The sequence below is a fragment of the Sciurus vulgaris genome (genome assembly GCF_902686455.1).
Source record: "Sciurus vulgaris genome assembly, chromosome: 8".
NCBI lineage: Eukaryota > Metazoa > Chordata > Mammalia > Rodentia > Sciuridae > Sciurus > Sciurus vulgaris.
The window spans coordinates 67,781,505-67,803,246 of NC_136468.1; the positions used below are offsets into that span (position 1 = coordinate 67,781,505).

At 45.7% G+C, this 21,742-nt stretch overlaps 1 protein-coding gene across 15 annotated transcripts in view; it reads right to left on the reverse strand.

Moving 5' to 3' along the window:
• Positions 1-276: 276 nt before the first annotated feature.
• Positions 277-21,742, reverse strand: part of ATXN7L1 (ataxin 7 like 1) — a 235,901-nt gene continuing 214,435 nt past the window's right edge. For 4 of the 15 annotated variants that reach the window (XR_013765528.1, XR_013765529.1, XR_013765530.1 and 1 more), the window contains 5 exons: positions 18,780-18,972; positions 14,974-15,095; positions 13,246-13,551; positions 6,112-10,528; positions 278-4,398 (listed from right to left, as the gene is read on the reverse strand). Coding sequence is in view for 7 of the 15 variants with exons in the window: in XM_079149998.1 (XP_079006124.1) it covers positions 4,357-4,398; positions 6,112-6,186; positions 9,565-10,528; positions 13,246-13,551; positions 14,974-15,095; positions 18,780-18,972 (1,702 nt within the window). In the remaining 8 variants the exon portion in view is untranslated. Of the gene's footprint in view, positions 4,399-6,111; positions 10,529-13,245; positions 13,552-14,973; positions 15,096-18,779; positions 18,973-21,742 lie in introns of all 15 variants that reach the window. The other 11 variants (XM_079150001.1, XM_079150000.1, XM_079149999.1 and 8 more) reach the window with 11 other exon arrangements.

Consider the following 21,742-nt stretch of genomic DNA (forward strand, 5'->3'; position numbering starts at 1 on the left):
TGCTCTGTCCGTTCCCTTATTTTATAGCTTGTCTTCATCCCGGGACCACATGGACATTCTCTCACCTGGTGTCTTGTAATAGCTTCCAACTGATTCTCTACACAGGTGCTACAGTGCTTTTTTTTTTTTTTTTTAATTTAAATCTTTTAAAATTTTAGATGGACATAATACCTTTATTTATTTTTAGGTGGTGCTGAGGATGGAACCCAGTGCCTCACATGTGCTAGGCAAGAGCTCTACCACTGAGCCACAACCCCAAGCCCTGCTAGAATGCTCTTTTAATAGATCATGTCATAGCCTTATTTAAAGCCTTTCAAAGAATTCTCACTGAATTTAGCACAAAATCCAAACTCTACAAGGACTTATCCCTACCTTCTGTCCACCTCTCTGCCCCTGCTGTGTTCACAATGGATCCTTCCTTAGGCTACCAAGCTTTTCCTACCTTGAGTGATCTCTGCCTTCTGCTCCTTTCTTCAGAGACTTCCCGACACCCGCTTCCTGCCCCCTCTACTTGACACCAGTTTCTCTTGTTATTTTCTCTCCCACAAAACTCAGTTCTTTCCACAGAGTGTTGGCTGCAAGCTGTAATTACACATTTGATCGTGTGTTTATTTGCTCTCTCCCCGACTGGGTAGCTTCCAGAGAGCAGCTGGGATTGTGTCTGTTTCTCCTCACTGAGCACAGAGCGCCTAGCTCAGGGGCAGGCACAGAGAGGAGGCTCCATAAATATTTGCTCAGTGAATTCACTGTCCCCGACATCTCCTGCAGCAAACGTATGTTCTAGGGAGAAGGCTCTTCTGGTGACCATGCTGTCACCCACAAGGAAAGAAAGGCAGACCAAAAGTTTAGAATTTAGGAAAACCCCGAGACTTTCTTTCTTTCTTTCTTTCTTTCTTTTTTTTTTTTTTTACAAACATATAAATTATTTTATTTACAAAGCCATGTTACAAAAAAAAAAAAAGAAAAAAAAAAAAAAAAATTACAATCGCTTACTGGAGAATATTTCCAGGCCTGATGCTGAATAGATACATATTTGTTCTTTCTTTTTAAAACTGTAAGCCATAAAATTTACTATTTACACCTACTTCAGACATTTATTCTGCTTACAATATCACAGGCATGGAATGAATTCTATTTGATAGTGCTAATACATAAAGTTGCGGGACAAAGAAGGAAAATACTTAGTGTTATAAAATATGGATCGTAGAAAAGAAATCCCACTCCACAAGTGTGGCATTTGTTTAGAATGATTGGACATGCTTTCTTCAAAATTCTTCTGGAAAAGGTTCTAAAATCGGTAGTAGGAAAGGACAAATGAGCAGGTGCAAATTTTTGTCTGTGCAACAACAGTTATTTAATATGCCCCATGACTGACCAGCTACCTAAAACCCACAGAGTTTTGTTAAAGTGCCATGGGCTGACAGCATAACAAAATATAAGGTGTAAATAGAAAATTTCTTTTTTTTTTTTCCTTTTTTAAAACAAGAGTTCACTGAGAATCAGCAATAATAGAATATGCTGTATAAACTATTCTCTACAAAGGTTGATCAGCATTATTTACAATTGGTACATTGATACAAAAGAAGGCATACAAGTTATCCAAGTCGCTTTTTTTTTTCTTGTTTTTTTTTTTTTTTTTTTTTCTTTTTTTTTTTTATGGCTGACAGGTCTATGCATTGCGTTATGCTTAACAACCAGAGCTTTCGAGCCTCTATGGCTGGCGACAAGTCAGGAGATCTTCAGGCAAATAGGGGTGTGTGCAGTCAAGGGGCTGGGAGAGAAGGCTGTTTTGGGGTGTGCAGAAGGACCCAAAGGATACCACCCTAAAGATGCTTTATAGGCTGGTCCAGTTGAATTCCATGAAAACAAACCCAAAGAAAACCTTTATTTGCATTCCACTTTTCAAGCTGCAAGTTTTTAATACATCATTACAAAGTAAACCTGTGGTTGATTGCGAAAGAAGAAATACCGTGGATTTTCCCTTTTTGCTCAGTTATCCATAAATGTCCTCACCTTGGTCAAAGCCAGTTTTTCAAGAAAGTAAGCAGCATTCGGTGAGGAACCTCTTTATTCCAGCTTCCATTTCAAGACGCAGGGAGCTAAAATGTTTAACCCGCTCCTTCAGTCCCTGTTGAGACGTTATTTCTCAGAAGCAGCCACTTCATCTCTCAACCTTTGTGTTCCCTCTTCAAGTGTAAGAGTTTATAAATCAGAGGGTTATTTTGTTGCTGAGATTGGTTTTGTTTCTACTCCTGCAAGTTTTACAACTCAAAATAAATTATAAAAACAACAGACTTCTAAAACCGAACAAGACAAAAATTGTGCAAAAATAACAAAGATATGTACATACTTTTCGGTCTGAAGAAACATACAATAAAAACATAATTCAAAGAACATTTTAAAAATATAAACATTGCTTAAACTTTCCTAAGTTTCATATTGTTTCTGAAACTATTCTGGTCAGTTAGCTCTGTAATATAGTAAAACATAAATTATTACAAAATTAACACTATAAAAATTTACTTTAAGAATATCTTCTAAATTTTTTTTCAAAGGGTCTAACCTTGTTTATAATTTCTTAAACATTTATAAGTCTTAAAATCTGCCTTAACCTTTTTTTAAAAAGAAAAAGTAACAATTGTCCCTTCAATTTGCAGTCTCTTTTTTTTCGAAGACTCAAATAAACCAGCATATAAGTGCACTTTTAACACTGTTGAAATAAAAATGAAATCATCTGAACTAATGTCCTGGTACTTAATATCAACTCCTGATTTTTAAAAAAATCTTTTTATATTAAAAAATTTAGTAATCCTATAAGAAACACTGTCAGTGCAATTCCATTGATGCAGATCACTCCATTGGCCTCCCGTCTTTGCAGATTCCAATCGTGTGGTGAAACTTAACAGTAGTCTGATCTTTGGGTTGGGGAATGGGAAAATAAAGGAAAATCTTGGGATGGGGATGAGGGTTGCGCCCAGCTGCAAAACTAGCATTCACTTTTGATTTCAGGATGAAAGAGAACCTCCTAGCATCTCTGTTGTATGCAAACTTACAAGATTCCTATTTCACATTAGGAATTCTGTTCCTGATGATGATTCCCTATCAGAGTTTATGATATTGCTGTTTCTTTCAAAACTCCAGTGTGAAAAACTTCATAGCTGCGATGGTCCAATGTCTCTCTTCAGCTCTTCCGAATGGCTCTTCACTAAGTGATGACTCATCCTTACTATTCCATCTCAGGGGTGGCTGTCTCTGAGTGGGGGCATCTGAGAACAGAGTGCGAGCTCACCTCTGGGCGTGGGTGGGCAATGCTAGTATTTATTCTCACAAGGGGTATGATATATGATCCTCCATGGAGGCTTTCCCCTTGAGGATCCTTCTCGTCCCCAGAGGGCAGCTTGAGAACCTTTAGCTGTACGATCACCATGCTTTCTGATGGAATGACTTTTTTGGTTCTGTGGTCTTTCCCCTTGGATTCCTCCATCTCTGACTCACCCAACTTTGGGAATGTGCACACTGTGCCCTGGAAGGGATTCTGCAGAATGGATTCCTAACAAGCTCAGCCCACTACAGTCACTTGGTCCCCACCATCTTTTAAGGGACATTGTCTCCAACTGGCCATGTTCTGCTCTCTGCCACCCTTCAGGTCCCCTCTGCCTCTACCTTTGTATGTCTTTTCTGAGCTGGACAGCTGACACTGGTACTGGTAAACTATGTCATTAAGCAGCCCATGTTCTCAATTTTGCCTGCTGGGCTGCAGAAAGGTGTTGAGGAGACCCACGTACCCTCCAGCTCTTTCCTCTCAGGATCCTCCCTAGCTGCTGTTCAGGGGGTACTGATGGGAGCCAGCAACTTCTGATGGCCAGTGGGCTCCCCTGCCCTGTGAGTGGCAGGTTGGGGATGAGAGGGATGGGGTGGGAGAGCACACGGAAGGAGAGCTCTGCATGCGCTAAAGTTCAAGAGCTTCAGATGGCGCCAACCCAGAACTGACATTCTGCGACGTCTGCTCTCAGGGTAGGAGCAAAATTATGGTGGGGTAGCAGCATCAGGAGTGAGGGGAGTGACCCCAAATTTGGAAGATGTATACACGTGGCAAATGAAAAATGGAAAGAAAACACTGGTATTGTTTTCTGAAAACTTCAAATCCACATTCTTTTGCCTTTTTCTGTTTTTTTCAAAACAAAAAAACTGGTCATTTAAAAAAAAAAAAAAGTAGAAGAAGAAAGGCCAGAGCCACAGGCAGGGCACAGGAAACAGACTCCCCCACAGCCCACTCCTCTCCCTCCTCCTCCTGCCATGGCCTCCTGGGGTGGGATCACAACCAGGAATTGTTTTGGAAGTGGCTTCATAGTCTTGTTATGGAAGAGTCCTTATCCTGCCCATTCTGTTTGTGTTCTTCTAGGAAAGAAAAGAAAAACTTGTTTCAAAATCAGACATTTGGGAAAGCCCATGAAAATTCAAGGGATGAAGCCTCAGTTTTCTCAACTATAACAGAAAGGATAACATCCTACCTCCACTACGTGTCAAAGGACAGCTGTAATAAGTAAATGAGGTGATGGCTATAAAGGACTTCAGATATGTTATACAGTCACCATGATCCTAGGACTGAAGGAAAACAGGGACAAATGCAGTGGACATTCCTGTAACTCCTCTCTTGGAGAGAGGACTGAAATAAATGATGTCTTCATTTTTTTTTTTTTTCCCTCTACTGGTTCACCTTTTCCTACATAACCTACAGAGAACCCAAAAGATTATCTAAGGAAGGAGTATAGTGTTGGGTTAAACACAGAGGCTTTGAAGAAACGAGATTTGGGGTTCTAGTTACTTAGCTTCTTAGGACAGCCATCTCCATCTATCACAAAGTATAATCCTGTCCTTCATGGGGTTGTTACGAGTGTGTATGTACAGTGTGTAAGGGACTCAGCACAGCTGCAGACAGGGCTCAACAATAGTAGCTGTTGGTATTATTACATATCGATGAAGTCTCACTGCCAGCATTTGTCTTCCCAGCAAGGAACCTGGATTTGTGGACGCGCGCTTGCTGAGGGGGAAAATGTGGTCTGCAGGCACACTCGGTGACCTCTGCCAGAGCCCCCCACGCAGGCTGACTAAGCACAGAAGACCGGCTGCAGTGCTCAGGCGCAAAGAGGGCCACGGCCACTCAAAATGGCTGGGACCCTCAGCATCTGGGGATATGAAAAGTTTCCCCATGATCTTTGCCTAAACTCTACCCAAGATCTGTGGGGAAATCCCAAAGGACAGAACACAACACACCACTCTTTAGTATCTATAAAATGTACCCTCATGTCCCAGACGATGAAGAGGCACAATGCCACCCCTTATCCTCCTTGCTTTCCTACACACGCACGCACTCGACTGGAGAAAAATCACATCCCTGAGCTTATCTGTTGACTACTCTCACACTTCAAGTTCATAAAAACTACTAAATCTATCCTGAATATTCCTAGCATGAAACCACCTCTTGAAAGACAACTGCAGTTCACCAGGCCTTCGAGAAAGCACTGACTGATAAAAGTCACGAGCAAGCCCTTTAATCAATATCATCTTATTTAAATTTCACAATGCCATTAGGAGGTAAACATCAACTTTGCCTTTGTCTTTTCTTTTTTTGCAGCACTAGGGACTGAACCCAGGACCTCATATGTACTAGGCAAGTGTTCTACCCCTAGGCTACATTCCCAGCCCAATTGCGGCACTTAAGAGGTGAAAAAACTGAGACCCACAGAAGTGATCTGCCTAAGATCATACATCGGATAATAAGAATAACAGCTAACACTTTTGTGATTGCTGTGTGCTAGGCCTTTTCCAGAGATTTTATGTGAATAAACTACTTTAATGCTTACAAAAGCCTTCTGGGGTTAGTGGCCTTGATGAGCTCCACTTTATACATGAGGAAGTGGAAGCACAGAGAAGTTAAGTAACTTGTTCAAGGAGTAAAGTTAATAACTAGAAGGCCTAGGTTTGGGAGCCAGGTAATCACACTCAACTCGAGGTGAGAGTTGAACGAGGGTCTGACCTCTGACCCCGATACCCAGCCCACTCTTTCTGCCCTGATGTGAACTCTGTGGATTTTGACCCCCGGTAACTTACCTGTCGGCTGTGTCCTGGGCTGGATATGCTTGAAGGACTGGATTGTGACAAAGCTAGGCTGCTATTTTTCCCAACCTGAAAGACACCAGTGAAGCCCACTCAGATACCGGAGGCAGCTTGGAAATTCCCTCCGACACCACACTGCTAGGGGGGAGAAGGGCTACGTAGCGGGCCTCATCCTCTCATGCTGCTTTGGAATGAGCTTTCCATCTTCAGTGGCAGAGAAAGTGACATGGTTCAGAGGTTGTCTTGAGAAGGCCCCTCTCCTTCCCAGAGGAAAAGTATGATGGTGGAGAACTCTTAATTTTGCTCCCCAGATAGACAGACTGCAAATATCAGGGTGAGGTATCTGGTGAGAAGCGGACCTCTCCTGGGAGCCCTAGCGTGTCCACCTGTGGGTCGCACAAGTTCATCCACCTCTGACCACACTACAGACCATCTTGTTTCCAGCCCAGATTCCCTTGGACTATCTATAGCTAAAACACCAAGGCCTGTTTCTGTGTCAGGTTTCCTGCCAGAAGACAGCCAGGTCTTCGGAAAGATGGTGCTGGGCTGCCCCTGCAAGTGCAGGAAGGGCAGGGCACTGGGCTCTGCAGGTCCCTGGGATGGCAGTACTGGGAGACATGTGAGTGTGTTCCTTCCTCTGTGACTGTCCTTGGCATGTGGTGGGCTGGATCATCATGGGAGCTGATATCAGTGATTAGTGCCCTGTCCCCAACTTGTTTGCAAAGACAACTCCCCCGCCCCAATCAGGGGTTGAACCCAGGAGTGCTTAACCACATCCCCAGCTCTTTTCTATTTTTCATTTTGAGACAGACTCTTACTAAATTGCTTAGGGCTTCGCTAAATTGCTGAGGCTGGCTTGAAACTTGCGGTCCTCTTGTCTCAGACTCTTGAGCCAATGGGATTACAGGTGTGGGCCTCTGTGCCGGGCGGCAAAGGCAACTCTTGCTCTCAGCCTGTACACAGATCCTCCTCTACATTAATCCGCCTTTGCCTAAAGATATCTGCCTGCCACGCACAGTCTCAGTTCATGCCAGTTTTAAACCTTGGTGGTAAATTGTGGTTTTACATCTATCAGATACAATTAAATGGATCCTCAAGTTGTCTCCAAAGCTTATCCTGGATTTTTCAACTTCATGCTTTGACTTTCCCAACCTTGTAAGACCATCAGTGCACACTCCACAGGCCCTGGCCTTTTCCCAACACTTGGAAATTCCTGGAGGTGAACACCGGTGTTGATTTTCCTCCTGACAAGCACTCTGGTAGAGACTCATCTGCTCTTTTTGCCACTGCTTTTGGCTGACTCATTGTGTCACCCAAGCATTTCATAGTCCTGCACACCCCAGAACCAACAGAGCAGCACTCAATATGAAGAGAGCCCTTTAACAGCATGGAGGCCAAAAGCCTGACTCCAGAGCCAAATGCCTGGCTTTAAATTCCAGCCCTGTTGTTTATTTGCTGTGTGAACTTGGTCACCTTCCTGTGCCTTGGTTGACTCATCTGTAAAATGGGGGCAATAACAGGTGATTATCGAGTTAATATATCTGAAGTGCTTAGAACAGAGACTATCATGTGTGTCAGCTGCTGGAACTATCTAAAATGCATGTGATACCATGGTTTTGCTGTCCAAGGCCTAGTCAGCAAACCAGTGTAGTGGCCCTGCCTGGAGGTCAGGGTGCTGTGCCCAGCTGGGTCCCTGGGATGGCAGTACTAAGACACGTGGGTGTGTTCCTTCCTCTGTCTTTGGTATGCAGTGGGCTGTGTTGGAAATGCAATTTCAGTCCCACCTCAAGCCTGCTCACTGCAAACGTGTTTTTGGTACTGGGAACTGAACCCAGGGATGCTGTACCACTGAGCTACATCCTCAGTCCTTTTTTTTTTTTTATATTTTGAGAAAAAGTCTTGCTAAGTTGCTTAGGGCTTTGCTAAGTAGCTGAGGCCAGCCTTGAACTTGCCATCCAGCTACCTCAGCCTCTCGAGTCACTGGGGTTATAGGCATGTACCATTGTGCCTAGCAGAATTTGCATTTTCAATTCATGTGCACAGTCCAGCTTGAGAAGCCTTGGCTGTGCCCTCCATCCTGAGACCAGTGGTAGCACTGGCCAACAGTTTAGTCTGCAGGTAGGGCCTGAGGATTCTGCCTCTGTCCCTACGCTTGGAACTGGGGAGTCAGAATGGACCCCGATGTTAACAGAGGACCTGCGTCTCGCACTCCTCTCACCTTGGCCTGTTGCAGCTGTCTGGCCTTTGGGTTCCAAACTTGCTGTTGTTCAAGTGTGAAGTGTGCAGTTGTGACTTGTGACTCTCCCTCCCTCAGGAGGTGCTCTTCATGGGGTTTAATAAGTCTCATACATGGCGACATAAAACATTAAAACATCTTTTAACCACTGCCTCCCATCTCTCCAAAGTCCTCATCCCTATATGGGACTAGCCTTATGGTTCAGCCCATGAATTCTGGGTCATAGGCCTCAGCTGGGCTGAGTGGGTGGTGGCAGCCTTTCCCAAGTAGCTCCCCCAGCCCAAGAAGACAGACTGGATTTGGGGATGGAAACAGAGCCCAAGGGACAGAAACACACATTCTTCTTCGATCACCACATTTTTGTTTTGTTTTTGGACTGGGGATTGAACCCAGGGGTGATTAACTACTGAGCCACATCCCCAGCCCTTTTAATCTTTTATTTAGAGACTGGGTCTCACTAAGTTGCTAAGGCTGGCTTTGAGCTTGTGATCCTCTTGCCTCAGCCTCCCAAGTTGCTGGGATCACAAGTGTGTGCCACCGTGCCCAGCTGGGCCACCCACATTTTCCCAGTATCCTCATGGTACACACTCCTGTCAGTGTGTGGCACTTATTTGACATTTGGCCTGAGCTGCAGTTTTCCTTTAGGAAGGAAAGAGTTACATTAGGAGGTGGCAGGGATCCAGGCAGCCTGGTGAACTGAGAACAATCTCCTGGGAGCCAGAAAACCAGGTTACCACTCCCTAGGTGGGACCCCATGGCCACTGAACCTGCTTGGACCTTGGGCTCTTCCTGAGGGGATTCCAATAGATCAAATCAAACTTCTTAGCACCAGAACTCTTTAATGAAATCATCCTCAGAAACTCAAGACAGCAAATCAACAAAAGTGGAGTGGCGAACTTAAAATCTCCGTGCCTCGGTTTACCCATCTGTAAAGTGGCAACGAGTCTATCAACTGCACTGGGTTGCTGTGAGGACTAAATGGGGTGATTTAGTCATAATGTGCTTAGCACAGTGCCTTAGCTAACCGTGAGTCTATAAAGCATTTGTTAAATAAACCACTCTCAAAGCAGAGGGTGAAGATCACCTACGGGGAAAACGAGGAAAGGAGCCACGCTTGCGTTACCTGTCTGAGCCACCTGGCCAAGCAGGGGCACGGCCCAGCTCCCCCTGCCCCCCAGAGCCGATGAAGGCTGTGCCAGGAGGTCCCTTACCTGCCGAGAGGAGGTGCTGTTAACGGGCTCGGGCACCGGTGCAAGAAGGCCGGGCGGGTTCTTTTTGTGAACGCTATTCATACCAGGCATTTTAGTGATTTTACAGGCTTTGCTACTAGTGCTCGAGTTCTTACGCTTTTTTCCTTCTGATTTGTCAAAAGAGAGGGGCAGAGAAGACACGGCATTGTGTGAGGCCAGAGAGAGGTCCCCTGTATGGAGCGCAAGGGAGGGCACAGAGAGGGGACAGGAGTCACTGCTGCCGCCCACCGTGCCCACCTGTCTCACTATGTCCGCGGGGCCGCCGGGCAGCGAGGTCCGTCCTGAGGGCTCCAGCTTGGCACTGAGTGGGCTCACCCCATTGTTTGAGTTGTGCACAGACAGACTGGTATAGGGAGGGGCCGCCTGATAGGAGTTCAAAGCGGAACTGGCATTCAGAACACAGTTCTTTCTGTGGGGCCCTGACAATGGAGACGAAAGGGAAGGCTGCAGGGACAAGGAGGAAGAGGAGGAGGAGGAGGAGGAGGAGGAAGTCGAAGACTGGGGCTTCCTCTTTTTGTTACTTGGAGACTCGTCGCTACGGGTGGACAGGTCTTTGACTTTTGAGGATTTGCTGGTTTTGGTTTTGGATGGCTTGTGGGATGGGGAAGGGATGACGGCTGGTATCGGGGACACGGCAGATGGGGCCTTGAAGGTTGAGTCCATGATGCTGAGGGTTGCGGCCACATGGGGGAAAGCTGTGGTGTGGGACATGAGGACGCGCGGGTCCGGCGATGCCACAAAAGCTGCGTCTGAGAGCATGGCTGATGTCATTATGTAAGAAGAGGTGAGTCTCGAGCTGATGGGAGCTGAAGGAAGATACACAGCACTGGGGTTGCTGAAAGGCTGCAAAACGGATGCTGGAACGGGGGTGGTGATGTGGGCTGCTGGCGAGGGCATGGGGCTATCTGCCGCAGGAGGGATCTTCCTAAACACGAGAGAAGAGCCAAAGAGAAACAGTGAGACATCGGGTTGGCATCGCTCGGGAGGCGCGATGAAGTCTGAGCATCAGGGCCACAGAGAACACCCCGGCAGGACCAGACTATGGAGAATGAAGCCTTGGTGAATGGCAAGAACTGAAGGATGGCCCTTCCTTATGCTGTCCCACTGCCACATCCAGCAACTACTGCAATCCCTTGCGGGTTTTCAGATCCTACTCTCTGTGCCTGGCTGCTGGAGAATGGCTGATTTGGGTCCATGAATAAAAGGCAATGACATTTAGAACATAAATATTTCCAGCAGCTTTCCCTCCTCTCTTTCTTTTCTTGGTAGCGATGAAGGTGGCCGTTAATGAGAAGTGGTCATTTCACTTTTAGGTCCCAATCTGAAGTAAGAAATGGGAACACAGGGCTTGGCCACCTGGACCTTTGGCCCAGAGCTTCTACTTCTATCCAGTGCAACCTCTTTCCCTGTTCTCCACCCGATGCTTGGCTGGAGGCACTCTGGGAACAGCCCTCTCTCCATGAGCCAGCACCCTCCTGCTATCTACAGTCTCTGGTTATTCTGGAGAGAGGCACTTCAATGTTAGCTCATGGCCATTGGCTCCAGATGGCCATGGTGGTCAGGATCTTGGGAAATGACACAGCTGTCAAGTTACCCATACCCATATCCAGGACTGACACTTTTTCCCTCTTTACTCCACCCTACCTCAGCTCTTACCAAGGGTTGCTATTGGGCTGCCCTTCAACAGGTCTTCCTGGTCCCTGTCAGGAAAAGGTGAGAATATGGGGATACTTGTGTGTACAGAGAAGAGGACCAGAACTATCTAGTTTGTTCTGAAGATAAATGCAGGATATGGTTATATGGGTAGGAAAGGGGAAAACCACTGTTTTCTTCTTCATTCTTCCTGGAGCTAGGGTAGGGGTGGAGGTGCCTAAAAGCAAACTCCCTGGAGCCAGGGCTAGCACCAGGCAGGGGGTCATTCTTGGGGCCTCTCTGTAAACTCTGTCTTTTGACTTGTGCTAGAAATGGCTTCTACTTCCAATCTACAGCCTGGGTGGATGCTCTTGCTACTTCAGGGTCAGAAGCGGGTATAGCAGCTATGGGGTCAACACATGTTCCTCATTTTGCTGGAAAGAACACTGACTTCGGGAGTGCAGTGAATGTTTTCAAGTCAGCTCTTTCCTATTTCTCACATTGCTCCTTTCCCTGTTCCCAGTGAGTTTGTTCTCCTGGGCTGACCAGAAATCAGGAACTAGCTTTCCTTCTCCAAAAGCAGCACTTGAAGGCAGGCCCAGCCTAGGGCCTGCACCTCTGGACAATGCCTCACCCCACCCCTCTCTCTGGAGGTCACCCCCCAGCTGTGGCACCAGACCCAGGTGCTAGGGAACTCTGGACAGAGGCCCCACTGAGAAGTAAGCACCTCTCCTCACATTTCTTTCTGACAGTTCCTTTCTCTGCCTATACTTGGAGGAGCCTGTGGCTCCCACCTTGAATACAGAAGCATAGTGTGCTTGAAATGTCAGACCCAGGAGGATCAAATATAAGAATAAAGTATTGGCAAACTCACAGAGGCCATATTGGCATTTGGTGGCCTGAAGAATGTAAAAGCTCCTTTTGGCACTAAGCTGGGTGCTCCATAAATACTTTTTGCAATGAATGAATGAGTGAATGAATGGATGGATAGATGGGTAGGTGGATGGGTGAGCAGGTGAATTCTTGGCAGCAACATAACCATATTGTCAGGGACTATGCATGCTGGGCAAGGACTCCCATAGAATCAGATTGGAAAGATCTACAGACATACTTAGAATCGTCTGGCTCTGGCACTGCCTCTGCACAGTCCCTTTCTTTTTTTTTTTTTTGCAGTACTGGGAACTGAACTCAGGGAGCTTTACCCCTGGCTGAGTTCCCCAGCCCTTTGTATTTTAATTTTGAGACAGGGTCTCACTACGTTGTAATCCTCCCATCTCAGTTTCTCAGGTAGCTAGGATTATAGGAGTGTGCCACCATGCCTGGCCACAGTCCCTGCCTTACAGGGCTGGGGAACTTTGAGTGTGAGGCATCAGCAAACTTTCTTGCTGTCTTTGTTGCCTTACTGTGGTACTACAGGCATCCCACTCAAATCTTTCCTTGGCTCAGGTCTCCTTACCAACTAAAGTAGAGATAGCAGTACATAGTGGCAGAAGTTTGGCAATTAAAAGGTTATTTACGAATATCAGATGGCTCATTTAGGGAGGACCCCACTTAATGACCTTAAATGGGATCTACTTTTAATACCTCAATTTATATTTTTCCCATTAAATTGTAAAAATTCATGCTTCAACTTGGGCTAAGAAGCAGAGTTGAGGTCCTAAATCATACCCGGCCCTCACTCAGGATGGTAATTGGTGTTACTTTTGGCATACTTTCTATTCCTTTCTTTCCTCTCCCCACTAATCCTCAGTGGACAGCTGGGGCAGGAGGGAGCCACCAGGGGAGAAGTGGTGCAAGGGGCTGTCCCAGGAACCCCATCTCCCACACTGAACAGTTTGTGTGTTTTCTGGGTGCCCAATGGCAGCGGACTCCAGCTTTGCGGGGCTGTGTCCTGGTGTAAGCCTTGCACACTGGCCTAGGGAAGTCCTGTACGAAAGCCCATAGATGCGAATGAATTCCTGACAGAGCCCATCCTCCCCTGCCAGCTGGCGTGGAGATCCAGATGCTGACCTGGCTGAAAGAGAATACTGTGTTGGCGTCTCCTGATGCAGAGTTAAATGCTTGTTAAAGAAAAAAGTGTCTTGGCCGTTCCTTTTCTTCCTAATGTCTTCCATGCCCCCATCGGCTGCCATCCCTCCAGGTTCGGGCCCGTCGGGGCCTGGGGTTTGGGCAGCGAGGTTGAGAGGGCAGCGGGGTGCTACGCTCTCCAGAGTTGACACCCAGGCAGCCCCAATGTTGCTCAGTGACAGCAGATTGGTTAGGCAAGTCCTGAACAGGGGGGAGGGACCTGATGCCCTGTGGCTCGGGCTTCTGTGCCTGAGGAGGAAAGGAATATGGAGCTTGAGCTGATAGGACACCAGGGAGCGAAAGACAGATCAACACATTCCTTCCACGTGTCCGGGATTTACACTTCCATAACACAGGGCAGCCAAGAGCTGAGAGAATCACCAGGGCTGGCTGCCATCTTGGGGGGAACAAGCCCAGAAGGATAAATCACCCAGCAGCTGAGAACAAGGTCATGGATCCCACATGTAGCAGCACCCCCTGGTTGCCGTTGTGAGTGGACACAAGCAGATGTCAAGGTGCCCTTTAGCCACACTTGGCGGTTACTTATGTGAGAAGAAAAACAAGCTTCTCTGTGGCCCTTTCCTAGTTTATATGAAAGGTCAACACTTAGTCCCAGGTCCCCTGTGGGAGCTCAGTGCGCACACGGTGGGCTCATCTACAAGCTCATTGTGTAAAAGGGCCAAGGGACCAGAGCTGCTGGGAGAGGAGGAAACCCAGGAGTGGGCAAGCCGTGGATTCAGTTCCCTCCCACTTCTCAGGAATGCCTTTTCTGCCTCTCTAGGGCTGCCCTGGCTGGGGTAGGAGTCTCAGCCATTGGCCTTCCTGGACCTCTGGGCCCAGACTTACGTGACTCATGCTTCATGGGATTATGATATCTTCAGAGCTCCCTTTGTAGGAGCAGGGTCGGGGGGACACCCAGAGGCTGTCCTTACATTATCAAGTGGCCAAAAGGCAGCTCTTTGTGTGTGTCATGGTTTGTGGGGGTCTAGACCTGTTATTCCTTTATAATAGCATTCTATCCAATTGAGGTTTCTTCCTTTTGTGAATCCCCTATTAAGATGTAAGCACACCAGGAAGTGTTGGAGAATAAAGGTCCTTAGAGAAATGGAGCACAGGTTGGAATTTAAGGGAGAAAAAGGACAAGCAGAGGAGGAGGGGGCCCAAAGAAGTGGGAAGGGCCAAAGACAAACTTAACCAACCTCACAACATTGCTCAGGGTCTGCCCTGTTGGCAACCACACACATTTTTTTTACAGGACAGAAAACAACTAGAAATTGGTCTATAACCAATTATGAAAGCTTTAGTATTGCTAGTGTATCATTCACATTACTAGAAGCATATTTTTAATATCCTTAGATGCTCTTAGCAGTAGTAAAAAGGCCCTGTCAAAGGAATAAGATCTTATCTAATATCCTTTTTGTTTAGTTTAGAATATTACCAACACCAAAATGATCTTCAAAGAAGATAAAAAGTATATATAGCACATCATATACATTTCTAGAAATCTTCAGGCAAACCATTTAAGAGCTGACATTTAAGAATTAATCACGAATCCTGATTTCAGACTCTTTTTGCTCTAAAAAGCCAATTGCTGATGTTTACGTACAAGTTAGGGTTTGGGTGACTGTGGGGCAGCTCTGACCTTACACTGCCCAGAAACTGCTCACTTACTTCCACATCTGTGAATTCAAGTGTTTCTCTACCATGGAGTTTAGTGCGAATCGAAAACGATCCCATCTTCTATCAAACACATAGTACCCTCGTCCCATGAGGCGACTCCCGAATGAGCAAAACTGTGAGGAAACAAAATTTTGATTTTGATTACAGGTTAATAAGCTAATATAAACCACACAGAGAAAAATAACATTTGCATAAAAACACACAGGGGTACCATTTTACTCAAAGAAGCAAATAGTACTGAAGCCAATAATATTTCTGTGGTGCTATAGTTTGAGCTCTGGATGCTCTGCAGAACTTCACGTTCTGTCTCAACAACAGCTATATCCAATCTTCCTTGGCACCAAGGGCCACAATCTCTACTCCTGGGATTGAGCCAACATTTAGGTTAAAAAGCAAACAACCACCACAAGCAGCCAGGGAGACTTTTACAGAGCTCCATCTGCTCATCACACTGTTCATCTTCTCAAAGAAGTTGGGGCTCCCTGCCTCCCAATCCGGTAATGGGAAATGCTGGTGCTGGTGCGATGGCATACCTTCCTACTGATGTCACAGAGACACTTCACTTCCAATCAGGCTAAATGCCTTCCTTTCCTAGTGCAGACCTCGTCTCCACCTTGTGTCAGCCCTTGCAGGCTACTGAGGCCACATCATGCCTCCAGGCTTTTGCTCACACTGCCCTTCTGCTGCCTCCTCCTCTCTTCTCTTTGACAGTCCCCCCCTCTCGGTGCACTAATCAAGATTCTCATTTCCCATGGGCTCATTTGATTGATCATCCCCCTGTAAGCTCCCCTGGCACATCTATTGTACACTCTATTACACTTCACCTTGGAATCACTACATGGCTACTTCATTTTACATATATGATGTTTATGTACCTGATGACTATCAGTGTGTAAATGGCAGGGACTCCATTCTCTTCCTCCTCTGTACAAGAACCATACAGATTTGTGATAAAGAATGGATCGGGGAGACAAAGTCCCACCAACATGTTTAAAGCAAGCCATTGCATTTAAAATAGATGGCTGAAATATGGTCATTCAAATGTTTAGCAAATACCACTTGATCACGATGTTAGGACAACTGAAAAGCCAGTAGGCAGAATGTAAGAACTGGCCTCTGAGAAGGTGACATTAGGCTGGTCTAGAGCCCAAGCAAGTCTGCAAATGACTCCATAACTCAAAGGCGGCTTCCCCTGCTCCTCAGCCCTGCAGCAGCTCCCTGGCCTCTGTCCCAGACATAGTGCTGATTGGCACCCACTCCACAAACCTGTCCTGGAACCAGCCTTTGGGGAGAAAATGTAAGGCTGTCCCTTTGTTCTGTTTTTGCTTGTGTTTGGGGGTTTTGCATCAAAATCTTGGTGCCCACCATATCTGGTATCACTGATACCACTTTTTTGCCCCTCAAATTCTTATTGGCTAAGCAGGAAAATATACCAGGGAATTTTCCAACGCAGAAGCTGGTCTCCAGCTGTATGTGGGAGCTGTTCCAGGTCTAGACATCATTTCTTCCTTCATCCCAATTGCGAAGGACACATTGAGTGAGTGTTTATTACAAAAATGATTTAATGTATCAATAGGCCATGAGAGAGGACAAACTAAAGAAACAAATCTCTGGCTTTTCCATTTAAATCAGCAAAGCATTAATGTCAGACAAATGTACCATGTCCAGAGTTCAGCTAATCTACTACAGCAGTTTGTCCTTTGGACAAATATCTTGATGTCCTCCAGAGTCTGGTGTTCTGGGAGAGCACATCTCTCTTACAGACTTAGGAGCTCTTGGTCTTAGTTCCCTACCTAATTCCACAGATAAAAGACAGACAGCTGTTCCTGATTGGCATAGTGTGCCCTCAGTAGAGAGCAGATCTTCCCTGTGGCCACTGTGGTGGGCCCTGCAGGCTGCCAACCTCGCCCACTGCATCCACTCTCACCAGGCCCCGTCTTCTCCTTGCTAGGAGCACCACACCTCTGTTCTGATCTCTGACATGGAATAGTAACAGGGAAGGTGTTTCCTTTCCCAGAACCTAGGGATGAATCATGGCCGGTTTCATCTGAGGTCACTGTAATTCTTTCTTTCTCTGCCACTGATCAGTGTAGGGCTGGGCATGTGATCCGTTTCTGATAGATATAAGGAGAAGTCAGGGGCTTCATAGGAAGATTATTATTATTGTTGTTATTTTTTGGTACGGGGGATTGAACCCAGGGGTGCTTAACCACTGAGTCACATCCCCAACCCTTTTAATATTTTATTTAGAAACAGGGTCTCTCTGAGTTGCTCAGTGCCTAAGTTGCTGAGGCTGGCTTTTAACTTGTGATCCTCCTGCCTCAGTCTCCTGAGTTGCTGGGACAACAGGTGAGCACCGCCACACCTGGGGGATGATTATTTTTAACTAAGAGAACATGTCATCTTGGAAGGTCCATTTTCTGTGTGTTCTTTTCCATTCTGTACAGAATGCCACCGAGGGAGGATGTGACATTAGAGCTGCAGTGGCTGCATTGGGACTATGCACAAAAGGCAGTGATGGCTGCAGAGGTTGTTCTCTAGCTCCATCACATTGTGGAAGAGCCGAATCAAGCATGGAAGCACATACCTCTAGCCTTCTTGCCCTATGAGATAATTAAACGTCCCTCATGTGTATGCATATGAGTTGAGTTTTTACTACTGGCAGGCAAAGGATTCCAAGTCATCCCTAACTATTTCTGTACTAGTCAGGAGGCAGTCTCAGGCTGTAGGTGAGCCACAGGTAACCATCATCCCCAGAAAGACAAAGTGGATACGGCCTTCACTCATCGCATGAGTGCTTTAACATGGTGGAGGATTCATTGAACTTACTGGTCCCTGAGATCTAGAGATAGTCAAAGCCAATCCTGAAGGGCTCTGACTGGCAGCAGAGCAAACCACCACGGTGTCCTATGTTTCAGGCTCCCTGCATTTGGCTCTGTGATGATGGCACCAGAGACTTCCCTTCTCAGGTGCTCAGAAGGCAAATGTAAACTAGCCTCTAGCTGATGCCTTGATTTTCCACTTTGGTTTCAATGACCTGAATGGTTAAGTGAACTATTAAGGAATTGGAAAGAAAGTGCCCTGTTTGTTAATAAGTAATCATGCTGACACAAACTACTTCCATCCATTCCTCAACTCCCCCCACCTCCATTTCTCTTTCTTGGTATTTTTTTTTTTTTTTTTTAAATACACTGGATGCACTTTTTTTTTTTTGGTAGATGGACCCTTAATTGATTTATTAATATGTGGTGCTGACAATCGAACCCAGGGCCTCACACAAGCAAGGCAAGCGCTCTACCACTGAGCCACAGCCCCAGCCCACCCTCTCTCTCAGTGCCAGTGCCACAGGGTTGCACTTACGAATAACAGTAAAACACAGAACCAGTAGGGAGAACACCAGCGAGGGCTGGTACCTGACACACAGCTAAGACGGGTGGCTTCCAGAGCAGAGGAGCCCTGCTAACTTTGGACATCAGACATTTCATTTTTAGATGGACAAGGCCAAAAGGTTAGCTCCCGAGTTCATTTACATAAGTGTCATTTCTCAAACATTCTCACTTCCAGGTGGGCTGCAGGTACTCAGGTGCTTCCAGGATCACAATCAGGCAGGAGCCCTTTCCTTTCCTTCTGTGATGTTCAAGGGCATTTGCTATGCCATCACTTAACCTCAGGGCAAGCCTTTGGTAACACCCTGTGCTCACACCCTTTCCTTAGTAATTCAAGCCTCTGCCCTGACCATCAAAGTGCCGGCAAAGGGCTGGGGAAAGCCGCGTGCAAGGGGACAGGAGGAGGCCTACCGCAAGGGGTCTGGGGTGGTGCACGGAGAACTGACAGTCCAGCCTCTCAGATTCGTCGGCTCCGTCCATCTCCCCTTCATCACTGGATAGTCGGCCGGTGAGGTCACCTCCAACCGGGGGCAGAGGGGGCTCTGGTGCGTAGCTGCTGTGATTTGAAGATGTACTGCTGCTTATGCTATTTGCAGATGATGGTCTATGGGCAAGAGTGGAGAATAGGCAGAATGAACTTTTCTGGGGTGAAAGAGCCATTCAGTCTCATGGTGCCCAGAGAGCAGCCTGATTAGCCTTGCTACTGTGTCAGGGAGGACCGGCAGAAAGCAATTTTGCAAAAGAAAAAAAAGTTAAGGCTGAAGCTTTAGGTGACCAGCTCTCTACAGTGAGCCAGAGGAGTTAGGTTCTCCCCTGCCTGATGCCTGTAGGGCACGATCCAGGCCTGCGGGAAAAGCCCAGGTGTGACCAAAAAGCTGTGAACGAATTAATTTAACCAAAACTATCTTTTATGAATTCACTCACCTGCATGTAAGTGATTTGTACTCACCACCTGGGTGCTTCCCTTAGAAAGTGATCTTCCAACCAGGTGAACAGGATCAGAGCAAATCACAAAATACCAGTAACTAAGAAACAGTCCCGAGAATACGTTCCCTGCTATTCAGCTACGACTTTGTGAAACCGTGATCATATCAGCATCAAAAAAGGTTTTGTCCCAGCAATAGGCCACTCTTTCCTGACCCCACAGCCATGCCAGTGTCTCAGTCCTGAGCTGCCTGTCGTTAAGTAATACCTTGTAAGAATGAGTGCTTCAGTTTGATTTTTGACAAGCCACTTTCCTACCGCCTGGCATGGTTGGCTCCTCGTAGGTGTCGAGAGATTTTTCTCAATGAAGTAATGAATGAATTCCACAAGTATAAGAAAATCTAACAGATGTCATCTCAATTATGACAAAGCTTATAAAAAAGCAATGTCACAATAACATGCAGCGTTATATACTTCCTAAGCAGTGAAAAGCAAGACAAAACAAAGCAAAACCAGAAACAAACACATCCATATTAGTGAAAAGTTAAAAGAGAAATAGTCGTTAGCAGTTTTTACTACGTCAACATTTTCATCAATTGATTGATCCTGGAGAAAAAAGTTTGGGGAAAATCAGCATTTTTTTTTTTTTTTAAAGGAAATTATTTTCTGCTTTCTGCTTTGAAAGCCTCCCCTTACCCCTCAACCACGGCCGAGTCATATGAAGTAGCATTTTTGATTTGTCACCCTTTTCTCTCATTTCCACCCTGGGTTCTTTGTTGCTTTGAAATCTCAGATCTCAAATACCTGAATGCGACCAAATCCCAAAGCACAATCATTTAAAAGAACCCAAGTGTCCACCAATAGTTGAATGGATGAACTAAACGTGGTGTATACATGCAATGGAATATTATTCAGGCCTGAAAAACACATAAAATTCTTTTTTTTTTTAGGTTTTATTTATTTATTTAATTTGTTGTTTTTAGATATACATGGCAGTAGGGTGTATTCTGATATATTAGACATACATGGGCTACAACCCATTACAATTTTGATCCCATTCTTGTGGTTGAACTGATGTGGAGTTATATTGGTCACATATTCAGATATGAGCAAGGCAAGTTATGTCGGATTCATTCTACTGTCCTTCCTACTTCCCTCCCTCCTCCCTTACCTTCATTTCTGTTTGTCTAATCCAATGAACTTCTATACTTCCCTCCCTACACTTCCTTGTTATGGGTTAGCATCTACATAATCAGAGAGAACATCTGACCTTTGGTTTTTGGGACTGGCTTATTCCACGTAGCACAATATTCTCCAGTTCCATCCATTTACTGGCAAATGGCATAATTTAATTCTTCTTTACAGCTGAGTAATATTCCAATGTGCATATATACCACATTTTCTTTATCCATTCATCTACTGAAGGGCACCTAGGTTGATTCCATAGCTTGGCTATTGTGAATTGAGCTGCTATAAACACTGCTTATAGCTGAAGACCTAAACATGAAACAATTTAGATGATGCTCAAACAGAAGGGCAGAAAAAAGCACCCACAGTCCTGCTGCCCAAGATAAAGTGCTATTAGTTTTTTGATTTATGTCCTTTGAGACTGCGTGATGTGTGTGTGTGTGTGTGTGGTTTTTTTTGGTGCCAGGGTTTGAACCCAGGGATGCTTAACTACTGAGCTGCATCTCCAGCCCTTTTATATTTTATTTTGAAACAAGTCTTGCTAAGTTGCTTAGGGACTTTCTAAGTTACTGAGGCTGGCTTTGAGCTTGTAATTCTTCTGCCTCAGCCCCCTGAACTGCTGGGGTTACAGGCATGCACTACCATGCCTGGCTACTAGACTTTTTTATTATAATTTTTTCCCAGCTGTAATGAGGTATAATATGTTACACTTTATATAATATACAAATAGTTACATATATTTAAGGTGTACAATGTGATGTGATACATGCATATCTTGTGAAACGGTTACTCTAATCAATTTAGTTAACATATCCCTTCCTGTAATTACCATTTTTTCCCTTGGTTCTGAGGATTAAACCCAGGGCTTTGTGCATGCCAGGCTCTACTGCTGAGCTGCAACTCTGGCCCTGTGTATGAGTGGGTGTGCGTGGTATGGGGATTGCACTCAGGGGTGCTTTTTTTTTTTTTTTGGTGATGCTGGGGATTGAACCCAGGGCCTTGTGCATGCAAGGCAAGCACTCTACCAACTGAGCCATATCCCCAGCCCCTCAGGGGTGCTTTTTAATTTTAAGATCGATTATCCCTACATTGCCCAGGCTGGCCTCAAATTTACAATCTCAGCCTTCTGAGGAGCTGGATTACAGGTGTGTGCTACTGTGTCTGGTTCCATTTCTTCCTTCATGGTGAGAACACTCAAGATCTACTTTCTTAGCAAATTTTAAGTATATAACATACTATTATTAACTATAGTTACTAGGTTT